This window comes from Talaromyces stipitatus, genomic scaffold (genome assembly GCF_000003125.1).
Source record: "Talaromyces stipitatus ATCC 10500 scf_1105507295541 genomic scaffold, whole genome shotgun sequence".
In the NCBI taxonomy this organism is placed as follows: Eukaryota; Fungi; Ascomycota; class Eurotiomycetes; order Eurotiales; family Trichocomaceae; genus Talaromyces; species Talaromyces stipitatus.
The window spans coordinates 4,526,209-4,538,379 of NW_002990115.1; the positions used below are offsets into that span (position 1 = coordinate 4,526,209).

Here is a 12,171-nt window from a genome sequence, read left to right on the forward strand (position 1 = left end):
TTGCATATATTTGCGCTAATGGAATATTAATTCCTCTGGCTTTTATTTATCAAGACGAGTCAGGAGATCTACAAGATACCTAGCTTAAAGATTTTGATGACTCATGATAGAAGGCATACTTTGCAACTTCTGAAAAAGGTTGGATAAATGAAGAGCATGGATTTTCATGGCTAACCAAGATGTTTAACCCTCATACAGAGGCAAAAGCAGGCAATTCAAAACGCCTTTTGCTTACAGATGGTCATTCAAGCCATGTTAATCTTCGTTTTATCAAATACTGATCAAAACAATATTATTCTCGGTATTTTACCCCCACGCTCTACGCATTGATTACAGCCGCTTGATATCGGAATCTTTCCACCTCTTGCAGGTAGTTATTCTGGTTGACTTACTTAATTGAGTAGTAGATTTTCAAGGATAACAAAAGCATCCTTTTGGCGATTATTCTATGCAGCATGGAAACCCAACCTTAAAACCATGCAAAATATTTGATCAGCTTTTGCTTCACCGGGCATTCACCCTTTCAACCCACCAAAGGTTCTTAATATTCTCAAAGAAAAAAGATACTGAGAGAGTTTCTTGCCGCGTTGAAAGCAAACTAAGGGTTTCTTAGCGGTCATGAAGTGCTTCTGACCCTGCTCATGTTTTTTTCTTTGCAATAGACAACTTGTCATTATCCCATTTGTTGGAACCTTTTTACCGCTTTCTTATACTTATCATCATTACTCGCATTTCGCTTTCGCTTTGGTCAGCCTCGAAGGGGCCGGCCTTCCTGGAAATCACAAGTATTTCTGCACTCTAGATTAGAAAAATCCTGGTAATTAGATAGATTGAGGTATAGCCTACAGTGCTTTGGTCCCAGAAAGCTGCTTAATATATTCTGGCTCGACATCAATCGATAGTACAGGTGGGTCTCCATGAGGGTTGTGTTGTAGGTTGAGACGAATATGCTTGTACTGCAGTTTAAGAATAGCAGTTTTGCGGCTAGAAGTGAAAAGTCCAAGCATCAAGGCTAAACATAACATGACCTGCTGGATGCTTAGGTAGAATTATTTCTTCTGTGTTTAGAGAATTGTTTTTTGAAAGGAATCATGTCCTTAATATAGACTGGATCATTCTTACAAGGCTGTGTGCTTAAGTTGAATTCAACGATTAATTGTGCGATGCCCAACAGTACATAAGCCACTAGTAATATCAAGCTAGGATAGCTATACAGCATACTGTGTGTAGGCGCGCTGCCATGCTCTTCTTCATCTACTGCTTTTCTACCTGTTGATAGTACTCTCACAAATACTTCCAGTCTGTCTTCAAAGAGTTGGCACTGCTATAGCCTTTATAAACCTAGTTGCCTTTTCTATGCCGCAGTCTAGAGTACCAGTGTAGAAATCGATATAGCCAATCCGCAGATGCTCTTTGGAGTGTGGCCTCCAGTTTACTCTACTTCAAGTGGCAACACTTTTCTCTGACTTTCACTTTGCAGAACCTATTTAGTGTCTGTAAATCAGTTGTAGAACAGTGTTATAGGAATAGACACAATACAAACCGATACCAACAATTAATCATTTGTGATTGTGGTTTCTTTGTGTTGCCAGATGTGTTAAAATCTAGATTAATATTGGAAAGGCTTTGGGTAGGACTATCGCCTGGATATTCATAGCACTGATTGATAGAAATGGAGAGCTTTCCAATGCTAAGACCTTGGCGCCAGAGAGTCTCAAACTCTTCAACATCAAAAAAGTTTTCATCATCATATTCTATTAAGTCAACGTTTAAAGAGAGCTCATCTTGGTTTTCTGATAGATTAACATCCGAGTATTCGGCACCAGAGTCTGTTTGATATATCTCTGAATCAAGTCCACCTTCTGGCTCTGTCAGATCAGTATTGGAGGAATTTGATTTGGTTGGGCTCCTTTCTTTGTCCTGAGTTGTCTGAATCGTAATACTAACCACGAGCCATGGCGTTCAAGGAGAATCCAGCTAAATATGCACTTCCATACAGAAGGCCTAAGCTGGTAACAAAATTGAATATCAAATGAAATGACACAAAACAAATCATGATGGTTCATGATTCAGAAACTGGGAGAAGTATCCAGATTTTAAAGGTGGGAAAAAACTGGCAAATAGGTCAAACTAGCGTGAGCCTTTATACATAGTAGATGGGAATTGAAAACTATCATAGTAACTACTACCGCTCAACGACTCTGGAAGTGCTGTCATGAACTGAATTGATGTTTATCGAAGCGAAACTGCGACGAACTCGACACGGAACCGCTTGATGTGGCGATAGTGCAACTTTAGAAGAAATGCACAGGGTGCGTGGTAATAACGTTCCAACCCTGTCCCTAATAGAATGTACGAAGGGACTGAAGATAAAAACTCCTAATAGAGCTTAGTTCCGCACTTCGGGTAATTGAAATTCTTGAAGAGCCACTGATGTTTACATAACAGTGAGTGCAACGATAAGTTAAATGTTGAAGCAGAGTATTCCAGCTTATATCGAGCTTGACTGCGGTACTTTTGGCATCTTCCCAAGCCCAACTCTTTTCTGGTCCAAATCTGGCATTGCAATAACCCTCTCCTCTCCTTTGAAACTATCTGTATCCCAAACCCACCGCCCAGTATCCATAACAACAAACACTTTGATCAAGCAGCCTTCGTCCCTGACCAACCCCACCAACTCTTTAATAAAGTAGTTCATCGAACACTGTACTAGATCTATACGGTCTAGTACTAAATACACAACTTTATCCATATCGCTTTTGGCTTGCGGGACATTTCCAATCTCCTTTACTTTTTTCTTTTCTTCTTCCATATTCCCATATGTATGTCCGTAATCCTCTCGCAGAGCACTCAAAGCCTCCTTCAGAAGGTTAAACCAAGTCCTCAGCTGCTCGCTTTCGGATTCTCTTTCCCTCTCCCTTTCTCTTTCCATATCTTCCAGCTCCTTTTTTCCTTTCCACTCCTTCCCGTCTACCAATCTCTCCCACTGTACCATCCTTGTCCTTAAAACTTGCGGATGCCACTCCACTACCTGCCCCAGCAACGCACTCACCATCTGCCTCGCGCCGTGCGCACCGTCGGCATCAGCCCGCACCCCTGCATGGCATCCGTAGAACGCTACCCTCGCACCTCGGTCCTTCATTCTCGTTGCGACATCGATCGTGGCCGGTGACAGCCAGGAGTGAGTGTATCCAATGTTAGACCGCGCTTCTGGTCGTGTTTTGCCACCAAGGAGGAGAAGACAAGATGTTTGGGATGCAGTCCAGGCGGCAAAACAGGGGAGAGACGATAGGTGGGAAGAGGTCATGTACTGGTAGCTTGGACTTTTTTGACGGAAAGAGGAAGATGGGGACGGATTCACAGACGAAGCGAAAGGGAATGCACGTTGGAGAATCGAGGCATAGGCTTGGAGGGAGGTAGACGCTGGGGCGTTGAACGGTAGCTGAAGGATTGTGAGATGCTTTTTGGACGGTAAACAGGGAGTGGGAACCTACCTCTAGCTTTTCTTTGAAGTGTTGGAGTCGTTGAGTGTCTTGGTCTTCTCGCTCCGCTGAATACACGATCATATTAGGTTCGAAGAAAGGAATGTTATAGCTTTGAAGATAACGACTAACCTTCTACCTCGCGCCGAAATCGCTCATAGTTCTCCTTTATCCGCTCGTAGGCGTCGAGGAGCACATCATTCTGACGTTCAACGGTCTTGAGCCGGGCGTTGTTATTCTCTACGGTGCCTTGGATACTTTGGTTGCGCCTGTGAAGCAGCATGGTGGCCTCAGAGGAGACTTCGGCAAGCTTTTGGTGAATCCGTGTCGCAATTTTATCGATGCCTCTGACGGGTGGGTTGCCGATGGCCATCCAGAGACGAGCTATGTATTCATATATTAGCACTTGGATCTTTCAGAAGGACGTAAAACAGGGTCTAATGAAGCGTCTTTGACCTCTTACAAAGACTAGTCTATCTTTATGGCTCTTACTTATGAACTGTGTGTAGTAGAGTGAAGCATCCCGAGCAAATTCAATGACCTGCTTATACACCTCCGTCACCAGCATCTTCATGTTAGATGTGGGATAGATACTTGTCCAGTCGTCGAGCTTCGGAAAAGACCTTCGTAGTTCAAAAAGAAGATCCCCGATTTTGCTATCATTGGCGCTCTTGTTGACAACAACCTAATAGTAGTGAGTGGTAGGTAGTCTAAGGGAATAGTACGAGGCCGTACAATGAAGAGGATAGACAGTGTCTCGTACGCAACTTCGCCATATATCCCTCCAGCCCCCTTCAACAATGAAATGATACCTGAGTACACACCCATGAAGTCGGCAAATTTCTTAACAAAGGTCTGTGCCTGATGCCCAACTTTCCTCCAGCCTGTCCGTCGCTTTACTTGGTAGCTTTTTTGGACTCCAGTTGCTTCGCTAAGTGCGCCGAATGCTTTGTTCCTAGCGATATAGTAGTTGGGGTCGTAAATAGCTATTTGATCTTCTAACATTTCTTTGGTCGTAGGTAGTTTGTCTCCGACGTGCTTTTCTCGGAGAAGCCCTCGCAGCTTGCGTTTGAAGTCATGTCGTCCCCTGATCACTTTGTCTGCCACTTCCAATGCTTCACTTTTGTGGCTGCTGTCAGCATCAAGAAGACGGAGGTCGGTTCAAAAATTTTATCAAGGAGAGAATGTAATGCCAAATGATTCGCCATTGGTACTTAGCAATCAAGTCTATGTACTGAAGAATGACAGACTATCGGTTGCTCTCAAAGAGATCCATGATTCTGTCTGAGAAAGGTTGTATTGAATAGAGAGATTAGGAGCGTACCTATCGTCTTCTTTGCCAAACCACTCTAGAGCAAGGCTGCCAACCTGAGAGACAAAATCGCCAGCTTGCTGATCAGTTCCTTCGGTGGCGGAGGCTATATCATTGTTGATAGACATGATGCTGGTCAGAATGTTATATTATTTGTCACAATTATCCGGTACACTTAACTACGACTTGAAGACATGCTCGCTGGCATTGTTTGCGCGTTGTCTGTAGGGTCGAGGTCGACCGCGTATCTGAACTGCACGAAACCTCCTGGGGCAAAGGGGCCTGATGTCCCTCATTCAGTAAGTCGTCAACTAGCGGGGAATTTTGCAAGAGATACTGCGTAATGCAAACTTACGGCCACTTGGTTATCTCGTCCTGATGTATGCAATTATGTGTAGCCAATGAGTTCATGCGAAACGTGACCTGCTACTGTCTCCAGGTTGGATCGTTCCCATCAGCTCATGCAATCCTTCTGCAATCTCAGCAAGGATGTTCAATGCTGCCTTCAGAATACTGCAACTAAAGATGACTCCGCCTTTAGCCGAGGAGTAGGGTTGATAACCACAGTCTAGTTGAGGCTCTTAACTATGTCGGGCCACTGTTTCTCAATGCATATTTACCACCTCACTTTTGCGCCACCAACTTCAAAAGTTGACCTCTTCAAGGGTTTGGACAGCGTTTGACAGAAACACTCTCTAGAGTGGTCGGTGCGTTGCAGCACGGTGGCGTAGTGAGCACATTTTTGACCAATATATGGTGAACATATATTTGCATAACACAGTGACATATCCCACTTCGGTTATCAGTGCATCGCTAAAATTCTTACTGCTAAATGGCAATTACGTGTGCCGGCTGACAGTCCATCTTCAGACTAGCATCAACAGGGAGACTTCGGCTAATCTAGTGGACTTCCCATCTCCCCCGGTCTCAGCTTGCGGCTCTGCAAGGCTTTCAGCTTCTAAGCTGACCGATAAGGAATTATGAGCTGAGTCATGTCATCGAGAGGGGTAATGTATGCAGACAGTAAGATTGTAGAGTTGTCTATAAAACTATAATTCTTTTGATGCAGAGATTAACCACCAATTGATAACTGTAAATCTCGGTCACAGAGATTCAGCAATCCAAGAAAATTTTCAAATTATCTCCTTGGACCTTTCAGAAGTGGTGGAGACAATTCAAGAGATAAAATATATCGTTTCGCATATTTTACTGGACTAGCCATGGCGACCTCTTCTTCCGTTTCCGACATGCCGTTTACATCAGTATTTGCTTTTCCTTCACTTTATTACTCTAGTTATAAAGGCTAATCAACAATCTACCATAGCCAGCAAATCATCAAGCAGTTCTCCAGTTGCGGTATAATGAACTTCTTGAAAAACGTGTCGCACAGCTGGAATCTGCTATCGAGACTTCCGCTAGGCCTTCTTCGCAGATATCTGAAGAGAGCAACAATAAAAAGGTTCCGCCAACAACTGATCCACGAAAACCTCGAGAAGTTGAGGAAGAGACATCCAATGGACGCCTGAAACAAACGGACTCTTCCAAAATCCCAGTGAGTGTTTCCGGGATGGCTTACTTCTCAATTCCGGGTTTAAGGAAAGATAATAAATGTTGGGTATTAGGATGAGGCAAAACAAGGCGATGGAGATGCTGCAAAGGCGTCAAAGTCCCGCTACCGCAATGTTGTGAGACAATTCAACAAGGACACTGGGGTCCATGAGGACATAGATGTCGGTGGACTGGACCCAAAAAGGGATGACGACGGAGAAGTAGCATTTGTCTTTCGAAAAACTTTGCCCAATGACTTTAGAAAGAATGAAACGTATAGCGAGATTGACGTCGAAGCCCCAGGACTACGGGCCTTGCTAAGAGATTGCGTCGGTGCCGATTACCCAGGCCAAAACTTGGATGGCGATACTGTAAATCTGGTAACACCATTCGCACCTTTGGTATGCAGACACCGTCCTTATATGCCCATTCTTTCATGAGTTCTCTCCCATTTCAAGAGTAACGAACGAAAAACATTTGACCCCTGGAGCTAATCATGACCATAGATTCACAATTGGGAAGTCCTTCAAGAAGCGACTAAATTGCGAACGGATGATGACGAAAGAACAATCCAGGCACGTCAAGACCTTGAAAAGCTTCTCGAGTGCGTGACAACCGCACCAGAACTGGAGAAATACTTCAAAACGCGGGAATCCAACCTCAAGGCTCACATAACAACGTACGAAACAATGTGGACGATCTTTCCTCCTAAGACAAAGATAGTAGCAAAGCTTTTTTTGACCCAGGTACAACTTCTTGAAGTAAGATCGGCCCCCATTCCGCACAGGTATCCCATGCCCCCAAGCATGAAACTCCTCGCCTGGTGTTGGGATTGGAATGGCAAGGAAATGGTCAAAGTGTATTTTTTCCTCAGCATCGACCGCTTTTGGGGAACAAAAGACATCAACCAGCTCTTCTGCTACCCTTTACAGTACCACAAAGATGAGAGTCCAGATGATCTTTGTAGAATGCTTCGAGAGCGAGGTTCACTGTACAACAAGATTGTTCGAAGCAAGCCTGGCGCAACACAGATGTACCTTTACAATGGTGTTGCTTTGGCCGAAAGACGCAACGTGATTAAGCCGAAGAGAGACACGATCCGAGTAAGAGTTTGCACATGAATTTGATTTGAAACTTGCTTATCAGATGTCAAACAAGGATAATGACGACTCATCAGACGACGAAGACGTGAGCAGCGTCAGAGCGCAGACTCGTCGTCGCAAGATCGTGCCTGTAGGTGTTTCGCAAAAGGCAGTTACTACGAGCGCTAAGGCATCTACAGGTGAAAGGAGTATATATTGTAGACCCTGAGGCTTTCCTTCAATTTGGTATGCATGTCTTGACAAATAGATGCACAATGTACTAACGAGTGGAAAGGGTTTGAATCTCAACTACTCGGAGAAAACGAACCGGTCTGGACTGGCGATTTAGACAGCGTCACAAGTGATACCGTTAACCCGGAAGAGACCAGCAAGAAAGATCCGAGTGAAGACCAGTCGCTGTTATATCCTCCACGAGTTCTAGGGTATTCTACCGAGGAGAAGATCTGGGGCCAATTCGCTATTTATCAGACCCAAAGCGCGCCTCAGAAAAATGCTTCACTGTTCCAAGATGATCTTGAATTGGACCAGAACTACAAGAACATGATTCAAGCTCTTGTAGAGGAGCACGGAGAGCGAGTAGACAGCAAGGATCCCAACACCTCGTCAGTGAAGGTCAAAGACGTCGTTGAAAACAAAGGGAAAGGCCTCGTACTCCTCTTACATGGTAAGCAGGACTTCGTGAATTGTTAGACGTAACTGACAATTGGTTCATAGGCCCTCCAGGAGTAGGAAAAACGGTCGGCAGACCCATTCTATCGTGTTGTTTTTAAACTGATAAAGTAATAGCTCACCGCCGAGACAATCGCTAAAGCGACAGGAAAGCCACTATTTGTGGTCAGTGTAGCCGAGATTGGCCTCGATGCGTCCAAGGCCGAGCGAAATCTTGATCAGATGTTTTATTTGGCAGGAAAGTGGGAGGCTGTACTTCTCGTGTAAGTGCAATCAAAGAAGCATTTAAAATATGTACTCAAATATCCTAGAGACGAAGCCGATGTCTTCCTCGAGGCGCGGACAACCGGTTCAGACCCAAACAGAAATGCCCTCGTGTCTGGTAGGGATTGATCCAAAAGTAAGCGAAGACATTCGCTGACGCTACATAGTCCTTCTCCGCGTGCTAGAGTACTATGATGGCATTATGATACTCACGACTAACCGCATCACCTCCCTCGACATCGCCGTGCAGTCGCGTATTCATCTTGCCATCCGCTACGACGACCTGACGCGCCAGCAAAAGCAGAATATCTTCCAACTGTTCCTCAAGCAACTCAAGCCTGATAGCATCAGCGATTTCGAGTCTATCATGGAATATATCAAAGAGTATGGAAGCGATTACAAGCTGAATGGGCGCCAGATCCGCAACGTGGTGAGCTCGGCGCTGTCACTAGCTCGAAGCCAAGCTAAAGGCAATGGTGGTGATGAGCGCATGACGGTCAAGCATTTGAAGAGTGTTTTGATGATCACCAAGGATTTCCAGGAGCAGTTGGAGTCTATTACCATGGATCAGAGGTCAGCCAATGAAGCTACGCGGCCGAGAAAGTAAGTATTGTTAAGATGAAGTGGCTCATGCAAAATGCAGAAAGTTATATATTATCATTCTATCTATCTTTAATAATAAAAAGCTACAGATAGTCCAATCTATTGGCTGTGGTCTTCTTGATTCATTTAACAGTTATCTACTTGAATATGAACGTATAGTGATTCATAAGACGGGACTGGATAATAATACTGGGATACACGGAAGTAGTGCGCCGACCTCTATAGGGACTTCTTTTTACACGTCCTTAATCCCTTATGTCTGCGTATAGGCTAAGATGCCTCTATTTAATGATTAGATCTAGGCATTTGACTGAAAGAAATAAGAAAGTTCTTACGTGATGCCTCTCTGTCCAGGCAGTCTGGTCAACGCGAAAACCTTTTCACCCTTCTGTTGTTTCCTCTCCCTCAACTCCGTGAGCTCTTTGCGGATACATTTCGCCTCTAAATTGGCCTGGTGAGTCTCGAGAGCGGACTTTTGAGCTTTTTGCTCGGCATGATGTTTGGCTTGCTCCAAGTAAGATATTCGTTGACTCTGCTGGGCGATGGTATTGATATCACCCGGATACCGCTGGTAGATGGCCTGCTGTGTGTTTGTGGCGGAGGAGCTCCGCTGTGAAATTTTCTGAGCAGTCGCTTCCACCAGCTGCTGCAGTGTTTCAAGTGACACTTACCCCTGCTCTCTTGTATAATGTCGTAGTTCTGATTCACGCTCCCTTTTTTCGCTTTGACGAAGCTGTCGAATAGCTTTCAACTTAGCTTCCTCCAGCTCTATTCGAAGATCCTTTGGACCTGGAGGCTGTTTTGAAGTTGCGTTTGAAGTTCCTGCTCTCGATGCTTGCTATCTCGGAGCTTCTCACGCAAGTTTTTGATCTGATCAGTGAAATCTTCTCTGATTCCTTCGCCGCATTGTATGAGTCTAATTTCTTTTGCTTTGAGAACATTTATCTGACATTTAAATCGTCTATTACGAGCTCGCATCGCTCAATCTGGCTGATAAGCTCCTTGGTCTCCCGACTCGCCTGTTCGTTCTTCCACTCGAGCTCGTGGACGTCGGCTCCACCAAAAGTGGCTGCTCGCAATCTTTCTCTGTCCTTATCTCTCGGCGCAATGTCAGCGTCGTTTTTGCTGTTACTATCCTCTCCAACAGCAGATTCTCCACCTGCTTGTTTCTCCATCGAGCTCGTTGGTCGACAGGGATCCATTGGGGTGGGTTCCTTCTTTGATATGCTTTTCTGCTCGACTTCCTTGACCCGCATCTCCAGACCTTTACTGATTACTTGCTGTTCATATTCGTTATAACCATTGGGTACACTGGATGGACTCATAGATGATCCTCCTTCATAGAAATCCCGAAGATTGAGTACATTTCGGGGACTGCTAGCATCCACCATGATTGTTAGACACTAGAAAGTATAGACCTGGATTTTATAGGAAAGAAATATAAGTTAATAACACTAAAATGCAGATTTTGAGATCTGAAATTACAATAAGAGGAGATTTTGGAAATGGTTTCATTTTGAATCTTTGGAACAAAAGAGTAGCTAAGGGCCTACCTGTCCAGCTGGGCACACAGCCTTGTTCTCTCGAGCACCCCGCACCTACTCATCGTCGATGACGTGTCTGTCTACCATTGGGCATGATCGTGCTTTATTGCTGACGGTACTTAACGACATGTCCTAAATGTCAGACGAACCAAGGTAAAATCAAGATCATGCCAATATTCCAATTCCCTGCATAGCGTATGACTCGACATATTACGGAGGGACGAACTAGGGCAGAAACTCGGTCGAGAAGGGCGCCATCATGATGCAGTTTTTGTGCCAGCCTGAATCTATAGTACTTCGAAGCATACGGCTTTTTCTTTTTTCTGACAAATAGTCACATAGCTTGTCTTTCATTCTAACAAAACAACAGATTAATTATTAATTTTGAAACGAAATTGGGATTCGTCAGTATAATAACATCCACCTACGACCCATGCCTCTTGCACTGCATTGACCAGTCATAAGAATTTGACATTGTTGGCATGCAGACCAATGACACCCTCATCCTCACTGACAACACTTTTGCGAACCGCGAGAAAAATGAGATTAAACAAGCTAATATTCTTTGCAAACCACAAGAGAAGCTTACACCTTCAAACCTGTTAAAATTCAACGGTGGCCTCATTACGGAGGATGCCCAGGGTATTACCCTTACCTAGGAACACACTTGTAAGCTTATACAGCCTGTACAAGATTGATATGCGGATACAACAAGTTCCCAAGGCAAGGTCCAAAAGGACGTATCACCGCAGGAACAATATGTGGCTTAACGCGCACTTGGAGCCTACATTGCTTCCGTATCGCAGCCTGAGGCTTCCTTTAATCTATCATTTACTGCCTAGATTACAAATCTAGCAAAAGACGACTTCAAGTCACTTAACAAGCGCCTCCAATGGCAACTTGATAATGCTGAACGCAGATTACGCTTTGTACGTCTAGATTTGGATTCGCTACACCTCATAATCTTTGCAGATTCGTCCTTTGCAAACAATAAGGATTTCTCCTCCCAAATTGGCTTTATCATTGTTCTGGCAGATGGCGCAAATAACGCAAATATTGTACATTGGTCCTCAATCAAGTGCAAGCGCGTCACAAGAAGCGTACTCACTTCTGAACTTTATGCTATGGTTCACGGCTTCGATTCGGCTGCGTCAATCAAATCAACAACAACGCAGCTTTTACATCTCACTAAGCCCCTTCCCCTTGTTATCTGCACTGACTCGAAGAGCCTATACGAATGCCTCGTCAAATTAGGCACTACCCAAGAAAAACGTCTAATGATTGACCTCATGTGCCTCCGTCAATCATACGAGCACCAGGAAATCGCAGAAATCAAGTGGATTGACGGTGAAAGCAATCTAGCCGACATTATGATAAAGAGCAACCCATGTCGCGCTTTACAGGCACTTATTAATACAAATAAGCTAAATATCAATGTGGATGGATGGGTGGAAAGATCTACAACACCTCTAACGCAATATACACCAATCCCTTCACCTCATCAATCCTGTACCGCTCATTATACTGTCCCTATTTCTTAGAGAGTTGCCAGTGTTGGAACGTGAATATCAAACCTAGCGCGTTTTGGCACTGGATATCAGTTAGTCCAACGCGGCACGTGCGTGCCGCGTTTACAGTATACCGCA

At 44.5% G+C, this 12,171-nt stretch overlaps 4 protein-coding genes across 4 annotated transcripts, besides 3 other annotated features; 2 read left to right on the forward strand and 2 right to left on the reverse strand.

Moving 5' to 3' along the window:
• Positions 1-278: part of a mobile genetic element that runs on past the window's edge.
• A 1-nt stretch (position 279) lies between these two features.
• Positions 280-546: a mobile genetic element.
• Positions 547-2,491: 1,945 nt separating this feature from the next.
• TSTA_039920 (uncharacterized protein) lies at positions 2,492-4,487 on the reverse strand (the record flags this gene model as incomplete). The annotated part of the gene is made up of 5 exons (XM_002481187.1): positions 2,492-3,442; positions 3,495-3,550; positions 3,615-3,866; positions 3,975-4,167; positions 4,218-4,487. 5 exons carry the CDS (start codon positions 4,485-4,487, stop codon positions 2,492-2,494), a joined length of 1,722 nt encoding a protein of 573 aa, XP_002481232.1.
• A 1,554-nt stretch (positions 4,488-6,041) lies between these two features.
• Positions 6,042-8,985, forward strand: TSTA_039930 (26S protease regulatory subunit, putative; the record flags this gene model as incomplete). Its single annotated transcript, XM_002481188.1, has 10 exons — positions 6,042-6,056; positions 6,119-6,346; positions 6,417-6,743; positions 6,849-7,445; positions 7,489-7,633; positions 7,720-8,109; positions 8,160-8,182; positions 8,232-8,377; positions 8,426-8,496; positions 8,546-8,985. 10 exons carry the CDS (start codon positions 6,042-6,044, stop codon positions 8,983-8,985), a joined length of 2,382 nt encoding a protein of 793 aa, XP_002481233.1.
• Positions 8,986-9,312: 327 nt separating this feature from the next.
• Positions 9,313-10,458, reverse strand: TSTA_039940 (uncharacterized protein; the record flags this gene model as incomplete). Its single annotated transcript, XM_002481189.1, has 3 exons — positions 9,950-10,458; positions 9,771-9,926; positions 9,313-9,627 (listed from the first exon to the last, which is right to left on the reverse strand). Exons 1-3 carry the CDS (start codon positions 10,370-10,372, stop codon positions 9,313-9,315), a joined length of 894 nt encoding a protein of 297 aa, XP_002481234.1. The 5' UTR covers positions 10,373-10,458.
• A 447-nt stretch (positions 10,459-10,905) lies between these two features.
• Positions 10,906-11,907: a mobile genetic element.
• Positions 11,008-12,066, forward strand: TSTA_039950 (uncharacterized protein; the record flags this gene model as incomplete). Its single annotated transcript, XM_002481190.1, has 2 exons — positions 11,008-11,167; positions 11,381-12,066. The coding sequence occupies 2 exons, from the start codon at positions 11,008-11,010 to the stop codon at positions 12,064-12,066; spliced, it is 846 nt and encodes a 281-aa protein (XP_002481235.1).
• Between the last annotated feature and the right edge of the window lie 105 nt (positions 12,067-12,171).